The sequence below is a fragment of the Hypanus sabinus genome, chromosome 28 (assembly GCF_030144855.1).
Source record: "Hypanus sabinus isolate sHypSab1 chromosome 28, sHypSab1.hap1, whole genome shotgun sequence".
NCBI lineage: Eukaryota > Metazoa > Chordata > Chondrichthyes > Myliobatiformes > Dasyatidae > Hypanus > Hypanus sabinus.
The window spans coordinates 39,780,625-39,798,692 of record NC_082733.1 but is presented as its reverse complement, the minus strand read 5'-3'; the positions used below and the strand labels follow the sequence as shown (position 1 = coordinate 39,798,692).

The window sequence follows — 18,068 nt, the reverse complement described above, 5'->3', positions numbered from 1 at the left end:
ACAGCAGGAATAATATTTCTTTGAGCTAATTTGGAGCTCCTTATTTTAACGTGCTTCCACCAGGCAGGAAGTACAGGAGCCTTAAGTCCCACACCACCAAGTTCAGGGACAGTTATTACCCTACAACCATCAGGTTCCTGAACTGGCGTGGATAACTTCACTCATCTCAACGTTGAACTGATTCCACAACCTACAGACTCACTTTCAGGGACTCTACAATCTATGTTCTCAGTATTATTTATTTTTTATTTGCACAATTTGCCGCCTTCTGTAGGTTGGTTAGTTTCCAGTCTTTATGTATAGTTTTTCATAAATTTCATTGTATATCTTTATTTTCTTGTAAATGCCTGCAAGAAACTGGATCTTGGGGTAGTGTGTGGTGACATATATACATTGATAATAAATGTACTTTGAATTCTGGGGTGGTCCCCTTATACCCCTCCATAGTCAATTTGCCGCTTAGCCTTCACGTTAACACCACCTCCCTCAGTGACACACCACGCATCTGTTTCATGGGGACATGAGGGACTGCAGATTTTGGAACCTGGGGCAATGAGCAGTCTTCCGAAGGAACTCAGCTCGTCGTAGAGTCATACAGCAGTGCAGCATGAATACTGGTTCTTCAGCCCAACAAGACCAAACTGAACACATCTTCCACCTCGTTAGCCCCATTTTCCTGAGTTCCACCCATATTCCTCCAAAGCCCTCTCCTCTGCATACCTATCCAGGTTTCTTAGCAGATGGGTCTGTACTCGCTGAGTTGAGAAGAATGAGGGGGATCTCATTGAAATGTGTCCAGTATTGACAGGCCTAGATAGAGTGGACATGGAGACGATGTTTCCTATAGTGGAGGGAGTCTAGGACCAAAGGCCACAGCCTCAGAATAGAGGGACACCTACTTAGAACAGAGATGCGAAGGAATTTTTTTAGCCAGAGGGTGGTGAAACTGTGGAATTCATTGCCACAGATGGCTGTGGAGGCCAAGTAGTTGGGTATATTGAAAGTGGAGGTTGATAGGTTCTTGGTTAGTTAAAGATTGTAAGTTACATAGAGAAGGCAGGAGAATGGGGCTGACAGGGATGATAAATCAGCCATGATGGAATGGTGGAGCAGACTCGATGGGCCTAATGGTCTAATTCTGCTCCTATGCCTTATAATCTTGTGATCCTCCAATAACTGATTCAGCCACTTCTTCTGACAATTCATTCCATTATTTCATCACCCGCTGCATGATAAAATTGCCCCCCAAGTCCCTTCTAAATCTTTCCCTTCTCATCAAGCAGCATCTGTGGGGGTGAGAGGAGGGATTGTTGACGCCTCGGGTCTGATACAGGGTTTTGACCGGAAATGCCGACTGCTGATGATGTACACTGCTGTGTAAAGACTGCCAGCTGGCGGTTTTCCATTGTCCCTCGGCAGTGATACGCCCACAGATGAGATTTCCCCCCACCTTGTAAACCCTGAGAAAAACCTCCTTGGACTTGGCCTGGCAAAGCTGTTGCCTGTGACCCAACTTTCTTCAAGTTGTGCTTTAATTATCGACATTCCGATGCGTGTTTTGAAATTCCGGCAAGTTTCGAGATTGTTTATTGTCATTCTTTGGTGTGCGAGTGTAAAAGAGAGCATAATGATTGTAACTCTGCAAGTTATGCAGCATAAAAACATAATTAAAAACAATAAATATAATACACAAAATTAGCTTTTGTACATAAACTTGATTGTACATATATAAGGTGACACTAGGTACTAGGTACTAGGTGACCGACAGGAAGTGGTGAAGTAGTGATGGTGGTGGAGCATGACCCTCTTTCATCTTATCTCTGTCCCATGATCCTCGGAGACCGATCTGGCCCTCAGTGCCTCACGGTTTGATCCTCTATTAATGGTCATGCTAAGGCCCCTTGCTCTGGATCTCCATCTCTGCCTCCTTGCTGGGCGACACTCCGTAAAACCAAACTTCAGGAACAGCCTCTGTCCCCTCTGCCATCAGATTTATGAATGGACATTCATAATATTTCATGATATATATTTATATACTGTAGCTGACAGTTACTGTTATTAAACATCCACAGCCCTTTTGGGGCAGAAAGCTCCAGAGATTCACAATGCTCCATGTGAAAGTGTTTCTCATCTCAGTGGTAAATGCAGTGGCTTAGCCTGGACAGTATAGAGGGAGGTGGGGGGGGGGGGTCACATTGGACAGTATAAAGGGAGGGGGGGTCACATTGGACAGTATAGAGGGAGGGGGGTCACATTGGACAGTATAGAGGTAGGGGGGGTCACATTGGACAGTATAGAGGGAGGTGGGGGGGTCACATTGGACAGTATAGAGGGGGGGTCACATTGGACAGTATAGAGGGAGGTGGGGGGGTCACATTGGACAGTATAGAGGGAGGTGGGGGGGTCACATTGGACAGTATAGAGGGAGGGGTCACATTGGACAGTATAGAGGGAGGGGTCACATTGGACAGTATAGAGGGAGGGGGGTCACATTGGACAGTATAGAGGTAGGGGGGTCACATTGGACAGTATAGAGGTAGGGGGGTCACATTGGACAGTATAGAGGGGGGGTCACATTGGACAGTATAGAGGGAGGCGGGGGGGATCACATTGGACAGTATAGAGGGAGGGGGGTCACATTGGACAGTATAGAGAGGGGATCACATTGGACAGTATAGAGGGGGGATCACATTGGACAGTATAGAGGGGGGATCACATTGGACAGTATAGAGGGAGGCGGGGGGGGTCACATTGGACAGTATAGAGGGGGGGTCACATTGGACAGTATAGAGGGAGGGGGGTCACATTGGACAGTATAGAGGGAGGAGGGTCACTGGACAGTATAGAGGGGGGGTCACATTGGACAGTATAGGGAGGGTCACATTGGACAGTATAGAGGGAGGGTCACATTGGACAGTATAGGGAGGGTCACATTGGACAGTATAGAGGGAGGGTCACATTGGACAGTATAGGGAGGGTCACATTGGACAGTATAGAGGGAGGGTCACATTGGACAGTATAGGGAGGGTCACATTGGACAGTATAGAGGGAGGGTCACATTGGACTGTATAGAGGGGGGGTCACATTGGACAGTATAGAGGGAGGGTCACATTGGACAGTATAGAGGGAGGGTCACATTGGACAGTATAGGGAGGGTCACATTGGACAGTATAGAGGGAGGGTCACATTGGACTATAGAGGGGGGGTCACATTGGACAGTATAGAGGGAGGGTCACATTGGACAGTATAGAGGGGGGGTCACATTGGACAGTATAGGGAGGGTCACATTGGACAGTATAGAGGGAGGGTCACATTGGACAGTATAGAGGGAGGGGGGTCACATTGGACAGTATAGGGAGGGTCACATTGGACAGTATAGAGGGGGGGTCACATTGGACAGTATAGAGGGGGGGGGTCACATTGGACAGTATAGGGAGGGTCACATTGGACAGTATAGAGGGAGGGTCACATTGGACAGTATAGAGGGAGGGGGGTCACATTGGACAGTATAGGGAGGGTCACATTGGACAGTATAGAGGGGGGGTCACATTGGACAGTATAGGGAGGGTCACATTGGACAGTATAGAGGGGGGGTCACATTGGACAGTATAGGGGGGGGTCACATTGGACAGTATAGGGAGGGTCACATTGGACAGTATAGAGGGAGGGTCACATTGGACAGTATAGAGGGAGGGGGGTCACATTGGACAGTATAGGGAGGGTCACATTGGACAGTATAGAGGGGGGGTCACATTGGACAGTATAGGGAGGGTCACATTGGACAGTATAGAGGGAGGGTCACATTGGACAGTATAGAGGGAGGGGGGTCACATTGGACAGTATAGGGAGGGTCACATTGGACAGTATAGAGGGGGGGTCACATTGGACAGTATAGAGGGGGGGGTCACATTGGACAGTATAGGGAGGGTCACATTGGACAGTATAGAGGGAGGGTCACATTGGACAGTATAGAGGGAGGGGGGTCACATTGGACAGTATAGGGAGGGTCACATTGGACAGTATAGAGGGGGGGTCACATTGGACAGTATAGGGAGGGTCACATTGGACAGTATAGAGGGGGGGGTCACATTGGACAGTATAGGGAGGGTCACATTGGACAGTATAGAGGGAGGGTCACATTGGACAGTATAGAGGGAGGGGGGTCACATTGGACAGTATAGGGAGGGTCACATTGGACAGTATAGAGGGGGGGTCACATTGGACAGTATAGGGAGGGTCACATTGGACAGTATAGAGGGGGGGTCACATTGGACAGTATAGAGGGGGGGGTCACATTGGACAGTATAGGGAGGGTCACATTGGACAGTATAGAGGGAGGGTCACATTGGACAGTATAGAGGGAGGGGGGTCACATTGGACAGTATAGGGAGGGTCACATTGGACAGTATAGAGGGAGGATCACATTGGACAGTATAGGGAGGGTCACATTGGACAGTATAGAGGGAGGGTCACATTGGACAGTATAGGGAGGGTCACATTGGACAGTATAGAGGGAGGATCACATTGGACAGTATAGGGAGGGTCACATTGGACAGTATAGAGGGAGGGTCACATTGGACAGTATAGAGGGAGGGGGGTCACATTGGACAGTATAGGGAGGGTCACATTGGACAGTATAGAGGGAGGATCACATTGGACAGTATAGGGAGGGTCACATTGGACAGTATAGAGGGAGGATCACATTGGACAGTATAGGGAGGGTCACATTGGACAGTATAGAGGGAGGGGGGTCACATTGGACAGTATAGGGAGGGTCACATTGGACAGTATAGAGGGAGGATCACATTGGACAGTATAGGGAGGGTCACATTGGACAGTATAGAGGGAGGATCACATTGGACAGTATAGGGAGGGTCACATTGGACAGTATAGAGGGGGGTCACTATAGAGGGAGAAGGGGTACATTGACGGACAATATAGAGGGACACACACACACACACACACACACACACACACACACACACACACACACTGAAATCTATTGTTTTGCCAACTACCAACAAATTCCAAGGATTGTGCTGGGGGCAGCCACAAGTGTTGCCATGCTTCTGGCACCTATATTGGACCATAAGCCATATGTCTTGGGAATGTGGGAGGAGAGCCACACGATCACGGGGAGAATGCAAGCTCCTTACCGTCACTGGCACTGTTAGCCGTTTGGCTACCCGCTACACTACCATGCTGCCTGCATTTCAATGATATGCCTCTCATTTTAACAGAAGCAAAATTCCCAGTTAAAATATGAGTTGGATAAGTGCTGGAGTATTCCAGAGAGCTTTTTCAATCTTCAAACATAACTAAATGCTGGTTAGTGTAGCACTCTGGGACACCATTGTTTCTGAATCTTTCTTCACAGGCGGGACTTGAGTTGGCTGGACGTCCTGCTCTAGGTTCTAATGATGTGCACTTACCTTGTAGGTCTCTCGATGGAAGACTTCAGGTTTCCCATCGGAAAGGCCTGCCCCATGTCATCTACTGTCGCCTCTGGCGTTGGCCGGATCTTCACAGCCACCACGAGCTCCGAGCCATGGAGATGTGTGAATTTGCCTTCCATATGAAGAAGGACGAGGTCTGTGTGAACCCTTACCACTACCAAAGGGTGGAGACCCCGGGTAAGTGCGCCAGCCAGAGCAGCACACGCAAACGTGCGGAGAGTGAGCGGGTGGGAAACCAGCCCTGACCAATCCACCACCCTCTGCCTCTCTGACCTGCCCCTGAAACCTCCAGGAAATCTGATGTCAATGCTAGTGTGGTCCCACACTGGGTCTGACGGCACAAGATATCTCTTCAGTCTTAAGTTATCAGACCTGGTGTCAGATCCCTCGCTTTCATTTGGGATTCCAGGCCTGTGGATTAGAATTCAAAAAGAAAGGTAATTACTTTGCTTTGGTTTAGCTTTATTTCTAAGTGGGTAGTGGTTTTAAAAACCTTTCTAAATTTAATTTCTCAGATGCAGTTATTGGATACTCCAGCCAGTCAAATTCCTGAGACACAGTCAGTGTCTGAACCTTGTTGGACTGGTTCTAGTTACAGAGTGTCGGTAGGGTTGATTTTCAAATCAAGCAAGAGTTGGACAAGACCGGGGTAGTCAATCTGGAACCAGAGGAGGTTCATGAGCATTGGAATGAAAAGATTGGTGTATGAGGTTCTGGGGTGGAGATACGTCTCTACCAAAGGAGATGTGAGGAGCAGCCATGGTCACCTACGTCATACGACATAGCACACAACAATAACGATGCTGGATCAAGAGCATTTGATGGCTCTTGGCCTATGGAGTCGGAGTTTATTATGAAGGGGTTTCTTATTTTCAATATCGAATATTGAAAGACCTAGATAGAGTGGACGTGGAGAGGATGTTTCCAATGGTCAGGGAGTCAAACACCTGAGGACATGGCCTCAGGATACAAGAAAGTCCCTTCAGAACAGAGGTGAGGAGGAATTTTTTAGCCAGGGGGTGGTGAGTCTGTTGAATTTATTGCCCTAAGTGGCTGTGGAGGCCAAGTCATTGGATATATTTAAAGTGGAGGTTGATTGGTTCTTGATTAGTAAGGGCGTCAGAGGTTAAAGGGAGAATGCAAAAGAATGGGGTAGAGATGGATAATAAATCAGCCATGATGGAATGGCAGAGCAGACTTGATGGGCCAAATTACCTAATTCTGCTCCTATGTCCTTTGATCTTATGATCAATGAAATCCTGTCTGTTGAACAAAGAACACTGGTGCATTGATGCTCCTGGGAATGAAAGGGTTGACGTATGAGGAGTCTCTGATGGCTCTGAGCCTCTACTCTCAGGAGTTCAGAATGGCTGACCTCCCTAGGTAGTCCTCTTTCTTATCCTCTGGTCTGATCGCACTTACCCTCCATTTTTGTTCAAAAATCAGATAATCCGGCATCTGATTATTCCCCAAATTCAAGTGGTTCGGCAGCTGGTCACTTGTCAGTCTTGAATGCGAACCAAGAGCCCAGAGTGCAAGTGGGCCTTGCTGTGGATTGGAGCCAGAGTTGGGGTCAGGAACATCAGGAGGTTTGAGCAAGCCAGCTGCTAACCATTAGGATTTCCTGATAATCGGATGCCAGAACATCAGTGGCCCATTTTATTTTATTTAAAGATACAGCACAGTCACAGGCCCTTCCGGCTCAAAGAGCCTGCTCCGGCCATTTACATCCATGACCAATTAACCTATGAACCCTTGTGTGTTTGGAATGTGGGAAGAAAACCAAGCACCCAGAGGAAACCCATGTGTTGAATGTGAGAATGTACAGGTTTCTCACAGACAGCGGCGGGAATTGAACCATGATTGTTGGCACTGCAATAGTGTTATGCAGCTGTGGTGCCATCATCTTCAAGCATAGTCATTGGTATCAAGGGTAGGTGAGGCAGCCAGGCCTGCACTCAAGGGTTCTGCAGACAGTGAAACAGGGGAGTGTTGATTTGGTTTTGTTGGTGAATCTGGGGGCAGAATCTTAATCTGTCTTGTGAAAAAGTCAAAAAGGCTCTGTTTAATTCTTCATTCAGTGGGAGTATTGCTGTCTGCGTAGCCCACACTTAGCAGCCCTGTTCAAGTTTATATTATTGAAATCTCTGGCCAAGAGCGCAAGCCCAGAATGTTGTGACTCGGGTGAGAATAACATTATCCTGACAAATGGCGCTGCCTGGGTACTGGAAAATCCAGGTAGGGGAAGAAAGGAACTTCAAATAGAGGACTAATTCCACTCTCTTTTTTATGTGTTTAAAACAGTTTTACCTCCTGTTCTGGTGCCAAGACACACAGAGATGCCCGCTGAACTCCCGCCTCTGGAAGACTACACACACTCCATCCCAGAGAACACAAATTTCCCAGCAGGCATTGAACCACAGAGCAACTACATACCAGGTACTCAACAGAGCATTCTGGGAAATCACATATCCTGCTATTTCTAAAGCCGGAGGTGAAATTTATTCCACTGGAGAGAAATTAAATGTACATACAGTATTGGGTACCCCAGATTTTTTTATATGGTTTCTGATGGTATGGGCTCCAGAGAGCCTGGTCTCAACAACATCTCGGGATTACCTGGAGAGACAGAAACAAGTGAGACAGCCAAAGTCTGCAGAAGAACTGTGGCAGGTTCTCCAAAATGCTTGGAACAACCGACCAGCCGATTTTCTTATAAAACTGCAGGATAGCAATCTTAAGAGAATTGATGCAGTTTTAAAAGGCAAAGTGTGATTGCCACAAATAATGATTTGATTTAGAATACGCTCAAAATGCTGGTGGAATGCAGCAGGCCAGGCAGCATCTATAGGAAGAAGCAATGTCGACGTTTCGGGTTAGAATTTTACTGTCCACTGCTCTTTATAGTAATCTTTTTGATAATTAGAAAATTTGATTTCATTATTTTTTTTGAAAGCACCTTGGCTTTGCAGAATTATTTTACATGTGCCTAAGACTTTTGCACTGTATTATAGATAGAGGAGAGGAACTGTTCCTACTTCTCAGCAGAGTTTGAAAGGCTTCTTCTTCAGCCCTTTACCCTTTCCACCTATCACCTAGCAGCTTCCTACTTCATCCCCCCTACCCCACTCATGTACTTTCCCCCTCACCTGGCTTCATTTATCACCTGCCAGCTTGTACTCTTCCGCCTCCCCCTCCGCCTTATTCTGGCCTCTTCCCCTTCCTTTCCAGTCCCGATGAAGGGTCTCAGCCCAAAACATCGCCAGTTTATTCCTCTCCATGGATGCCACCTGACCTGCGGAATTCCTCCAGCATTTTGTGTGTGTTACTTCGAAAGAGGTTATCAGGTTGTAAGCACGCCAGCTGCTGTGTACTTTTGCAATCAGCTTGTGGTTGAGTGTTTGGATCCTGCCAATTTTGCAATCCAGAAATTCGGGAGTCTGCAATGAGGCATAAAACCTGGGACTTGTAGATGTTTATCGAGTGTTACAAGAGCAGAGAACGAACAAAGGCAAGAAGAGAAAACAAAAAAGTTGCGGTTGTTTTATACAAAAATCTAGCTCCAACTAAAAGATAATGACATTCCACTGATAACAATTAGCTAATAAAAGAGCCAGATTCAAGTGGCGTGATACCTGCTACAGAAAACAAAGAGGCTTCTACAAAGATACAAAAGCGAAAACAGTCATACCACAATTACTGGAAAATTCACTGAACGATTACATATATATGTGATTCTATAAAAATATAAGCAAGCATAGGAAAGTTAAACTACAAGAAAAATAACAATTCTGCAGATTACAGATGCAAATATTTATTACATCAAAGCATATGTCATTTGTGTTTAAAGTTTAGAACTTTAATCCCAAGAACGTGGAAGATTGAGGGCAGATTTGATAGAGATATACAAAATTATGTGGGGTATCGATAAGGGAAATGCAAGCAGGCTTTTTTCCACTGAGGCTGGATGAGACTAGAACTGGAAGTCATGGGTTAAGGGTGAAAGGTTTCAGAGGGTGGTGAGAGTGTGGACTGAGCTGCCAGTGAAAATGGTGCATGCAGGTTCAATTTCAACATTTAAAAACAGTTTGGATAAGTGCACAGATGGGAGGGGTATGGAGGGCTATGGTCCAGGCACAGGACAATGGGGCTAGGCGCTTTAAGTGGTTCAGCATGGACTAGATGGGCTGAAGAGCCTGTTTCTGTGCTGTAGTTTTCTCTGACTATAACCAACACAACTTAAGTAGTGTTGTGAGGGCAACCCACAAACGCCTTCACTCGTTCCGACATCAGCATAGCATGCCCACCATGTTCAGCAGAACGACAGCAGCAAAGCAAGTCCCCTCCCTCCCTCCCAAGCACGGTGTACAAACGTGCACACACAATCACCTTGACCCACCGACTTCCTCCAACATAGGGTTTGCTACCCCAGGTAAATGATGGGTGTCACGACTGATATTCTCAAGTAACACTCACAGAAATTGGCTTGAGGATAATATTAAGCTGTACTTTTGCTAGAGGTAGAATGATGAAATTGTAACTTCTAATATCAACTCAGAGCTGAAACTAATCAGACAACAATAAAACACCCAGGGCGAGACAGTTCCATTTGGGCCAGCATTTCTCCGCTCTTGCCTTCTCTCCTGGACCTTCCAAACTAAAAGGAAATGTAGGCCAATCAGGACCTTCGGTGTGTATCAACACATTCACTAATGTAAAACCCTTTTTTTCTTCTTCCTAGAGACACCACCACCGGGCTACATCAGTGAAGATGGGGAGACCAGTGACCATCAGATGACCCATAGCATGGACACCGGTAACTTGCAGGCAGAAGCTTGTGCAAACCTCGGCGAGCGACATAAAGACAGAATAGCGTAACCCTGACAGTACAAGATGATAAGGCGTAGAGTGGAGAGGCAGATTCTTTTAACCAAGGCAAAAATTGCTAAAACAAAGGGGGCATCATTTTCAGGTGATTGGAGGAAACTATGGAGGGGAGGATGTCAGAGGTAAGTTTCTTATACAGAGAGTGGTGGGTGTGTGGAATGCCCTGCTAGGCCAGAAGCAGATACGTTAGGGGTACTTAAGAAACTCTTCAATAGCTGCATGGATGAATCAGAATCAGGTTTAATATCACTGGCTTATGTCGTGAAATTTGTTGACTTTGCAGCAGCAGAATAATGCAATGATAGAGAAAAAAAAGTGGATTACATTACAATAAGTGTCTACAGTTGGCCCTCCTTATCCGCGGGGATCGGTTCCAGAACCCCCTGCGGATACCAAAAAAGTCCCTTATATAAAATGGTGTAGTATTTGCATATAACCTGTGCATGTCCTCCCGTATACCTTAAATCATCTCTAAATTACTTATAATACCCAATACTATGTAACTGCTATGTAAATAGTTGCTATACTGTATTGTTTAGGGAATAATGACAAGAGAAAAAGTCTGTACATGTTCAGTACTTACGCAACCATCATAGCTCTACTGGGAACGTCGATTCTCCCGTGATCTTTAAGTTCTTGAAGCTGTAGCGCTTTACTTATTCAGCCAGCCATCCCTAGCACTGGCACTTCCAGGAATTTCAGCTTCTTTCAGCTTTATTTTGTGAATGCTCGATTCGTTCTTACCGACCTTATGGCCCAATTCAGCAAGTGACATGCCACTTTTTCAAAAGATCTAAGATTTCTACTTTCTCGGCGAGAGATAGTACTTTACGCTCCCTCTTAGCCTTTGGGGAATTGGCTTTGACCACTAAATTGCTTTTCAGGAGCCATTTATTCACAGAAACAAAGTAGTGACCGAATGAGATGCGAGGCGAACAATGCTCAAACGACAAGTGCTGGAGAGAGCACTTCTGGGTTTTCCCAATACACAGTTGGTTGAATCCGCGCATGCGGAACCCGTGGATAAGGAGGGCCGACTGTATGTGTAATTAAATAGTTAAATAAAAAGTGCAAAAAATTTTTAATAAGTAGTGAGGTAGTATTCGTGGGTTCAATGTCCATTCAGAAATCGGAATACAGAGGGGAAGAAGCTTTTCCTGAAACGTTGAGTGTGTGTCTTCAGTCTCCTGTACCACCTTCATGATGGTGGTAATGAGGATGATAGAAAGATGGGGGGCTGCGAGAGAGGGAAGGGTTAGTCTGATCTTAGAGTAGGTTAACAGGTTGGCACAAGGACCTGTACTGTACTGTAAGTAAACGATTACCTGATGCTCCCTCTCCAGATTTATTTGTTTTGCTTCTCAAACAGCATGGGGATTCAGAATTTTAATGCAACTGATTTCTTTGATGCAGAATCTAAATGCTGTAGCATTTGGTTCTTAAATTATCACAATAACTGAAAGAAAGTGATTGTGAAAATGAGCCACTTTGAGAGCTAATTATCTCAGTTTGGGGATTTTAAGTGAGTGCTTTGTTGGGTGGGGAGAGGATTGGTGGAAAGGGGGGTGATGAAGAAGGTTGCAGTCGCATCCAATCAGGGTAGTTAATTCCCATTTATATAAATGAAAATGTGCACATACAGTACTGTGCAAAAATCTTAGGCACATATACATAGCTAGGGTGTATTTTATGTATTGCACTGTACTGCTGCTACAAAAAAGAAACAAATTTCATGACGTGTGAGTGATGATAAACCTGATTCTGATGTGGGTCTCTATTGTGGACTGAGAGTGGGAAGGGCGCAGGGAGAGGGATATCATGGTTGAGAAAAGGGGAAGGGAGTGGGAAGCACCAAAGAGATATTTGGGCATGATCAATAAACCAGTTGTTTGGAATCAAATGACCTTGCCTGGTGTCTGTACCTTTGCCACCACCCCATATCCCTCCCAACTCTGGCACCTATCCCACGCCCCCACTCCACCCTTGCTATTCCTGACATATTCAGCTCAGCTCATTTAGAATTCAATCGGGTGCTGTGTTGATTGTTATCTGCATTTAATAACTCTGAATTCACTTAATAATTAATTAGGTGATATGTGTTGTAAATTGCCTCTCAACCATTGTTTCTCTGTCTCTTTCTCAGGGTCTGTGGCTGACCTGTCTCCAAACCCCTTGTCACCAACACACAGTAACCTGGGTGAGTACGGCCGAACCAGGAGAGTAGTGATCACAGGTTGTCGTTTTCCTTGTTTGATAGAGCAAATGAATTTACTTGTTGGGGACTGCCCCAAGTCAATATCAGAAGGTATAAAAACTAATAAAACCAGGGAATGAATAAACCAAGAAGTGGTTCTGGGATTGAAAGGCTTGTCATGTGAGGTTCTTGGATTGTATTCACTGGAATGCAGAGAATGACGTGGGACAGCACTGAAACCTATTGAATGTTGAAGCAGGTGTGGAGAGGATGTTCCTGTGGTGGGGGGAGTCGAAGACCAGAAGACACAGCCTCAGAATAAAGGGGCATCCTTTTAGAATGGAGATGAAGAGGAATTTCTTTAGTCAGAGGGTGGTGAATCTGTAGTATTCGTTTCCACTGGCAGCTGTGGAGGCTGAGTCATTGGGTACATTTAAGGCAGAGGTTGATAGATTCTTGATTGGTCAGGGCATGAAGGAATATGGTGAGATGGCATGAGATTAGGACAGAGAGGGAAATTAATCAGCCATGATGAAATGGTGGAGCAGACTCAATAGGCCAAATGGCCTAATACTGCTCCTATATGTTATGGAATTGCGAACATCAACACCTTGAGGGGGATGCTAGCTAAACATGTGGGATTGAGGAATTGAACGGAGCTTACACATCAGTGGAGACCATTTGGGGTGAATGGCCCGTTTCCCTGGCAATGAAGTAGAGCTTTGCTTTGAATATGGAAGGTCAATCCCATTCTTTATCTGTTAACGCAGGCGCACGCGAGGTTTCTCACTGCACGTTTGTTTGTCTCCCGGCAATTACATTGGGACACTCAGCCTGACACTATTGCACTTTAGTATTCCTCTTCATGAACGAGTTGCTAAATCTTGAAAGAAGAGTATTGGACTTTGGTGTGACAGTGTTTGGGGAAGGTGCAATGATGAACTCGGTGACTCAGTTTCAGTCCTGCTGCCTGTGTGGTTTGGACGTTCTCCTCGTGGCCACATGGGCTTCCGCCAGGTGTTCTGGTTTGCTACCACATCCCAAATATGTGCAGGTTGGTGGGCTGATTGGCCGGTGCAGATGGCTTCTGGTGTGTAGTTGAGTGGTAGAGTATGGGAGAAGTTGAGAGAAACATCGGGAGAATAAAATGGGCTGGGGGAATGACTGGGTGCTTGATAGCTGGTACAGACTAACAATCCCTGTCTCTCCCCCCCTCTCTCTCTCAGTTTATTTAGAGTTGAGATGAATGGATTTTTTAGATTAGGGGAAATCAGAGGCTATGTACAAAGTACAAGGCCAACTTTGATCTTATTGATGGGGAAAATCAAAATCTTTTACTTGTCTCTTGGTTCCATGTTCTAACCAGCAGCTGACAGGTACGCACCATGTTTAATATTGTTCTGGATCTTGGGACAGGAATGAGGGTAAAATGGGCTTCGACCCCAGTCAGCAGGAATTTACTTGTTAGCGCAAATACCCCCCAAGGAAAGTACCTATTCTGCAGTGCCAGTGAGGTGTAAAATAAAAGAGAGCCTTTTGTAAATGTTTAGCAGGTCAGGCAGCAGATGTGGAGAGAGAATCTGAGCTCTCCATCAGTACTGGGAAAGCGAGTTGCAGGGAGGGTTACTTCTCGCTCCTCCCAATTTTGATAAGTGGAGCTTGACCTGTTTTTCTCTCTCTACAAATGCTGCACGACTTGCTGAGCACTTCCAACAAGTTCTTTTGCAGGTCTCCTGCACTTGCGATTCTTTCTCTTGACTTTCATTTGCTGTTTGAAATCTTGCTGACACAAGCTAGTTGTTGTGTTTCCTACATTAAAAAAAAGTGACTGCACTTAACAGCATTTCATTGAGTTTCTTTCTGGGCTTACCTGAGATTGCAACTTCAGCTTTATTTGTCACAGTGAAATGTGTTGTTTGTGTCAATAACGAACACTGTCTGAGGATTTGTTGGTGGCAGGCCGCAGGAGTCACCATACTTCAGGCACCAATATAGTACACCAACAACTCACTAACCCGAACCCATACAACTTTGGAATGTGTGAGGAAACCAACGCGGTCTCACAGAGAAAACGTGTAAGGTATTCTGCTAACAGCTATGCCACCATGCCTCCCTAATGGCAGGTGTCCAGGAGATATAATTGTTTGTGTCTCGGTTTCCTCTAACTTCCTTTATTTTTGTTCTCTCTGTCCTCTCTCTCCTCTCTCTCTCTCCTCTCTCTCTCTCCTCTCTCTCTCTCTCCTCTCTCTCTCTCTCCTCTCTCTCTCTCCTCTCTCTCTCTCTCTCCTCTCTCTCTCTCTCTCTCCTCTCTCTCTCCTCTCTCTCTCTCTCTCCTCTCTCTCTCTCTCTCTCCCTCTCTCTCTCCCTCTCTCTCTCCCTCTCTCTCTCCCTCTCTCTCTCCCTCTCTCTCTCCCTCTCTCTCTCCCTCTCTCTCTCCCTCTCTCTCTCCCTCTCTCCCTCTCTCTCTCCCTCTCTCCTCTCTCTCTCTCCCCTCTCCCTCTCTCCCCTCTCTCCTGTGTCATCCTTTCTTTTTTGGTTGCTTTGCCTTGTAAGTCGCTGATTCAACAGAGGCTGGAGGTAAAAATCTGGATAATTCCTTACTTTTTGAAAATGCTATGTACAGTACTGTGCAAAAGTCTTCGACACACATCTGTATTAGCTAGGGTGCCAAAGACTTTTGTACAGTACCATATTCATCTATGTGGGTGGAATAGAGAGCGAGTTTGTAAATTTAGCGGGAGCAAAGGATGTTGGGAATGGTGAGGGTGGAGTGTGGGTCAGATGGCAGAGGAAGAATGTCAAAGGCGGAGAGGGTGGTGTGGGTACAGACACACTCATTCCTGAGACACCAAGCAACATCATTTGATTCCATTCAATTGGTTTATTGATCATTACAGAATGTCTCTCTGGTGCTTCCTGCTCCCTCCCCTCTCCCTTCCCCTTTTCCTGAACATGATTCCCCTCTCCCCACCCACCTCCTACTCTTTGTCCACAATAGAGACCCGTAATCACGTTTATTATCACTCACGTATTTCATGAATTGTTTTTGTGGCAGCAGTACAGTGCAATAGATAAAATTACTGCAGTTCTGTGCACAAGTCTTAGGCACCCCAGCTGCACACTGTATGTGTGTCTAAAATTTTGCACAGTTCTGTCCATGATTCAGTGTGCCTGTGGTGCTGCTGTAAGTTTTTCATTGCATTTGTACACTGGATGCTGGCTCCAGTCCCCATTTCACTGAGTAGGTCAGGGAGGAGACAGTGTGATGCTGACTGCCGTTGTTTCTCGAGTGCTCGCAGCATCAAGTGAGCTCAGCTGGTGGAAGTTCACCCCCAGTTCACAGTGTTTACGTTGGCAGCTGTCCCACAGTTCAGCTTTGTTTGCCTGGCGTGACTCAGTGCTACTGGAGTATACTGTCCCACAGTGAACAAGGGGCTGTTGTTTTACATTCTACCAACAGTGGCTGCCCGGGCAGACGAGGGCAGCTCTGCACATTTCCACAGCTGTTGGTGAAGGCTCCCTGACGCTGAACTGCGGCTTCCAGGAGATGCTCAGCACTCAGTCTACGTACCGGCACTTTGGATTCAGATTCCACTTACTTTTCTCTCGTACATCGAAACATGCAGTCAAATTCGTCGTTTGCTTTAGCCACCCAAGGATGTGCTAGTGACAGCCAGCAGTTGTCACCACGTATTCGGGTGCCAGCATGGCGTGCTGACAATGTTCAGCAGAGCAACAGGTAACGGCAGCAACGGGAACGACAGCAAGGGAACACACCCAGGTGCGCCCTCCCAGCCGATGGCCGAAGTGCGGGCAGACATTTGGTCCAGACGGGGGGTCTACAGTGTGCCGCACATCCTGTGCAGTCATCAGCGTAAAATGACCACCATCTAAAGTCAAAGTGGATTTTATCGTCAAATGCACAGATGCAATGAGAAGCTTACTTTATTTATTGAGATACAGCATGGAATAGGCCCTTCTGACCCTTCGAGCCATGCCACCCAGAAACCCCCGATTTAACCCTAGCCTAGTCGCGGAACAATTTACAGTGACCATTTAGCCTACCAACTGTTATGTCTTTGGACTGCAGGAGGAAACCGGAGCACTTGGAGGAAATCCATGCAGTCACAGAGAGAATTTGCTCCCCGGTGTACTGTTGCTGAACAGTTTCTAACTAGCGTCAGAAGTGCGTACTTGTGAGGCTGTTAGAACGTACAAATTCCGTAGAGACTGCGATGGGAATTGAACCCCGATCTTCCAGTTGGTGCCATAAGCGATGCGTTAGCTACTATGTTACCGCAGCGGCCGCCAATAAGATTAGTTGTTGTTACGACTTATCAACTGAACTGGAGTGAAGCTCCTAGGCGTGTCAGATAACGGCCAGTCGTGAAACCCCGAGAGCAGGTCCCATTCCCGCGAAGAACTGAAGTCAGGGTGTAACTCCAGGTCAGGGTCTTCAAAAGAACCCTGAAAGGACAAAAAATAGAGATATTAAAGATGGAAATAGAACTGTTTCCAAAGATGCAAGCGAAGGATTCACTGTTTAGTGCCATCTTAACTAGGCTCCGCCCTCTTATTCCCTCTCTGCTCCTCTTCAATAAAAATAAATAAATGTTTTCACCGAGCATTGTCAATTTTGGCTAAGCATCCAGGTACAGGTGTTGTTTGGGAGGTACATTGAGACTGAAAGGCTGAATTATTTGAAGAACATCATGAAAATTCAGGGCCACTAATGTTGAAAGTAGATCCCCAATTCATCCTAAAATGCTAGATAATTTTGAGGTTTCCAGTGAAGCTTAAATGTTGGTGAATGAGTTAAAGATTAGCTTTCTGATGAAGAACTCTTATCGTGGACGGTCTGAAGCCCGGCTGCAAAAGGAGGAGGGTTGGGCAAGGGGCTAGTAACTCCATTCTGTAAAAACCTGGAGCTACAGAAATGCCAGCAGGAGTTCCAGAGATTCCATCCCTGGGAGATGAAGGATCTTTGAAGTTGGGCTACACCTGGAGACAACTTGAAAGCCTGGCCCAGGACAGAGGACTCTAGGGCCCTGCTGTCGATGGCCTTTGTCCCAGTAGGGGCAATGGGCTTAAGTGCGTTTCTGACGAAGAGTCCTGAAGAAGGGTCCCAAAACATCGACTGTTCATTTTTCTTCATAGGTGTCTCCTGACCTGCTGGCTTCCTCCAGCATTTTATGTGTGTGCCGAAAGATTAGCTTCATTTGTCGCTTGTACATTGAAACAGTGAGATGCTTTGTTTCTGTCAACAACCAGTTCAGTCTGAGAATATGCTGGGGGCAGCCGCAGGCATCGTCATCCTTCCGATGTCAGCATAGCATGCCCCCAATTTCCCAGCTCCAACCTGTGCATCTGAGGAATGTGGGCAGAAGCCAGAAGCCAAGTATGTGCCGTCTCCTTTCAGACAACAGTGGGAATTGAACCCCAATCGCTGGTGCTGTAAAGTGTTACATGATGATAATGTGTTCAATTGGATCAGCAAACTTGTGGATGAAACCAATATTGGGGGTGTAGTG

The 18,068-nt window shown here is 46.3% G+C and overlaps 1 protein-coding gene across 3 annotated transcripts in view; it reads left to right on the top strand.

Moving 5' to 3' along the window:
• LOC132382612 (mothers against decapentaplegic homolog 3) overlaps positions 1 to 18,068 on the top strand; it is a 140,728-nt gene that overhangs the window by 77,472 nt on the left and 45,188 nt on the right. For all 3 annotated transcript variants that reach the window (XR_009508422.1, XR_009508421.1, XM_059953009.1), the window contains exons 2-5: positions 5,440 to 5,633; positions 7,761 to 7,895; positions 10,198 to 10,272; positions 12,487 to 12,540. Coding sequence is in view for 1 of the 3 variants with exons in the window: in XM_059953009.1 (XP_059808992.1) it covers positions 5,440 to 5,633; positions 7,761 to 7,895; positions 10,198 to 10,272; positions 12,487 to 12,540 (458 nt within the window). In the remaining 2 variants the exon portion in view is untranslated. The remainder of the gene's footprint in view (positions 1 to 5,439; positions 5,634 to 7,760; positions 7,896 to 10,197; positions 10,273 to 12,486; positions 12,541 to 18,068) is intronic.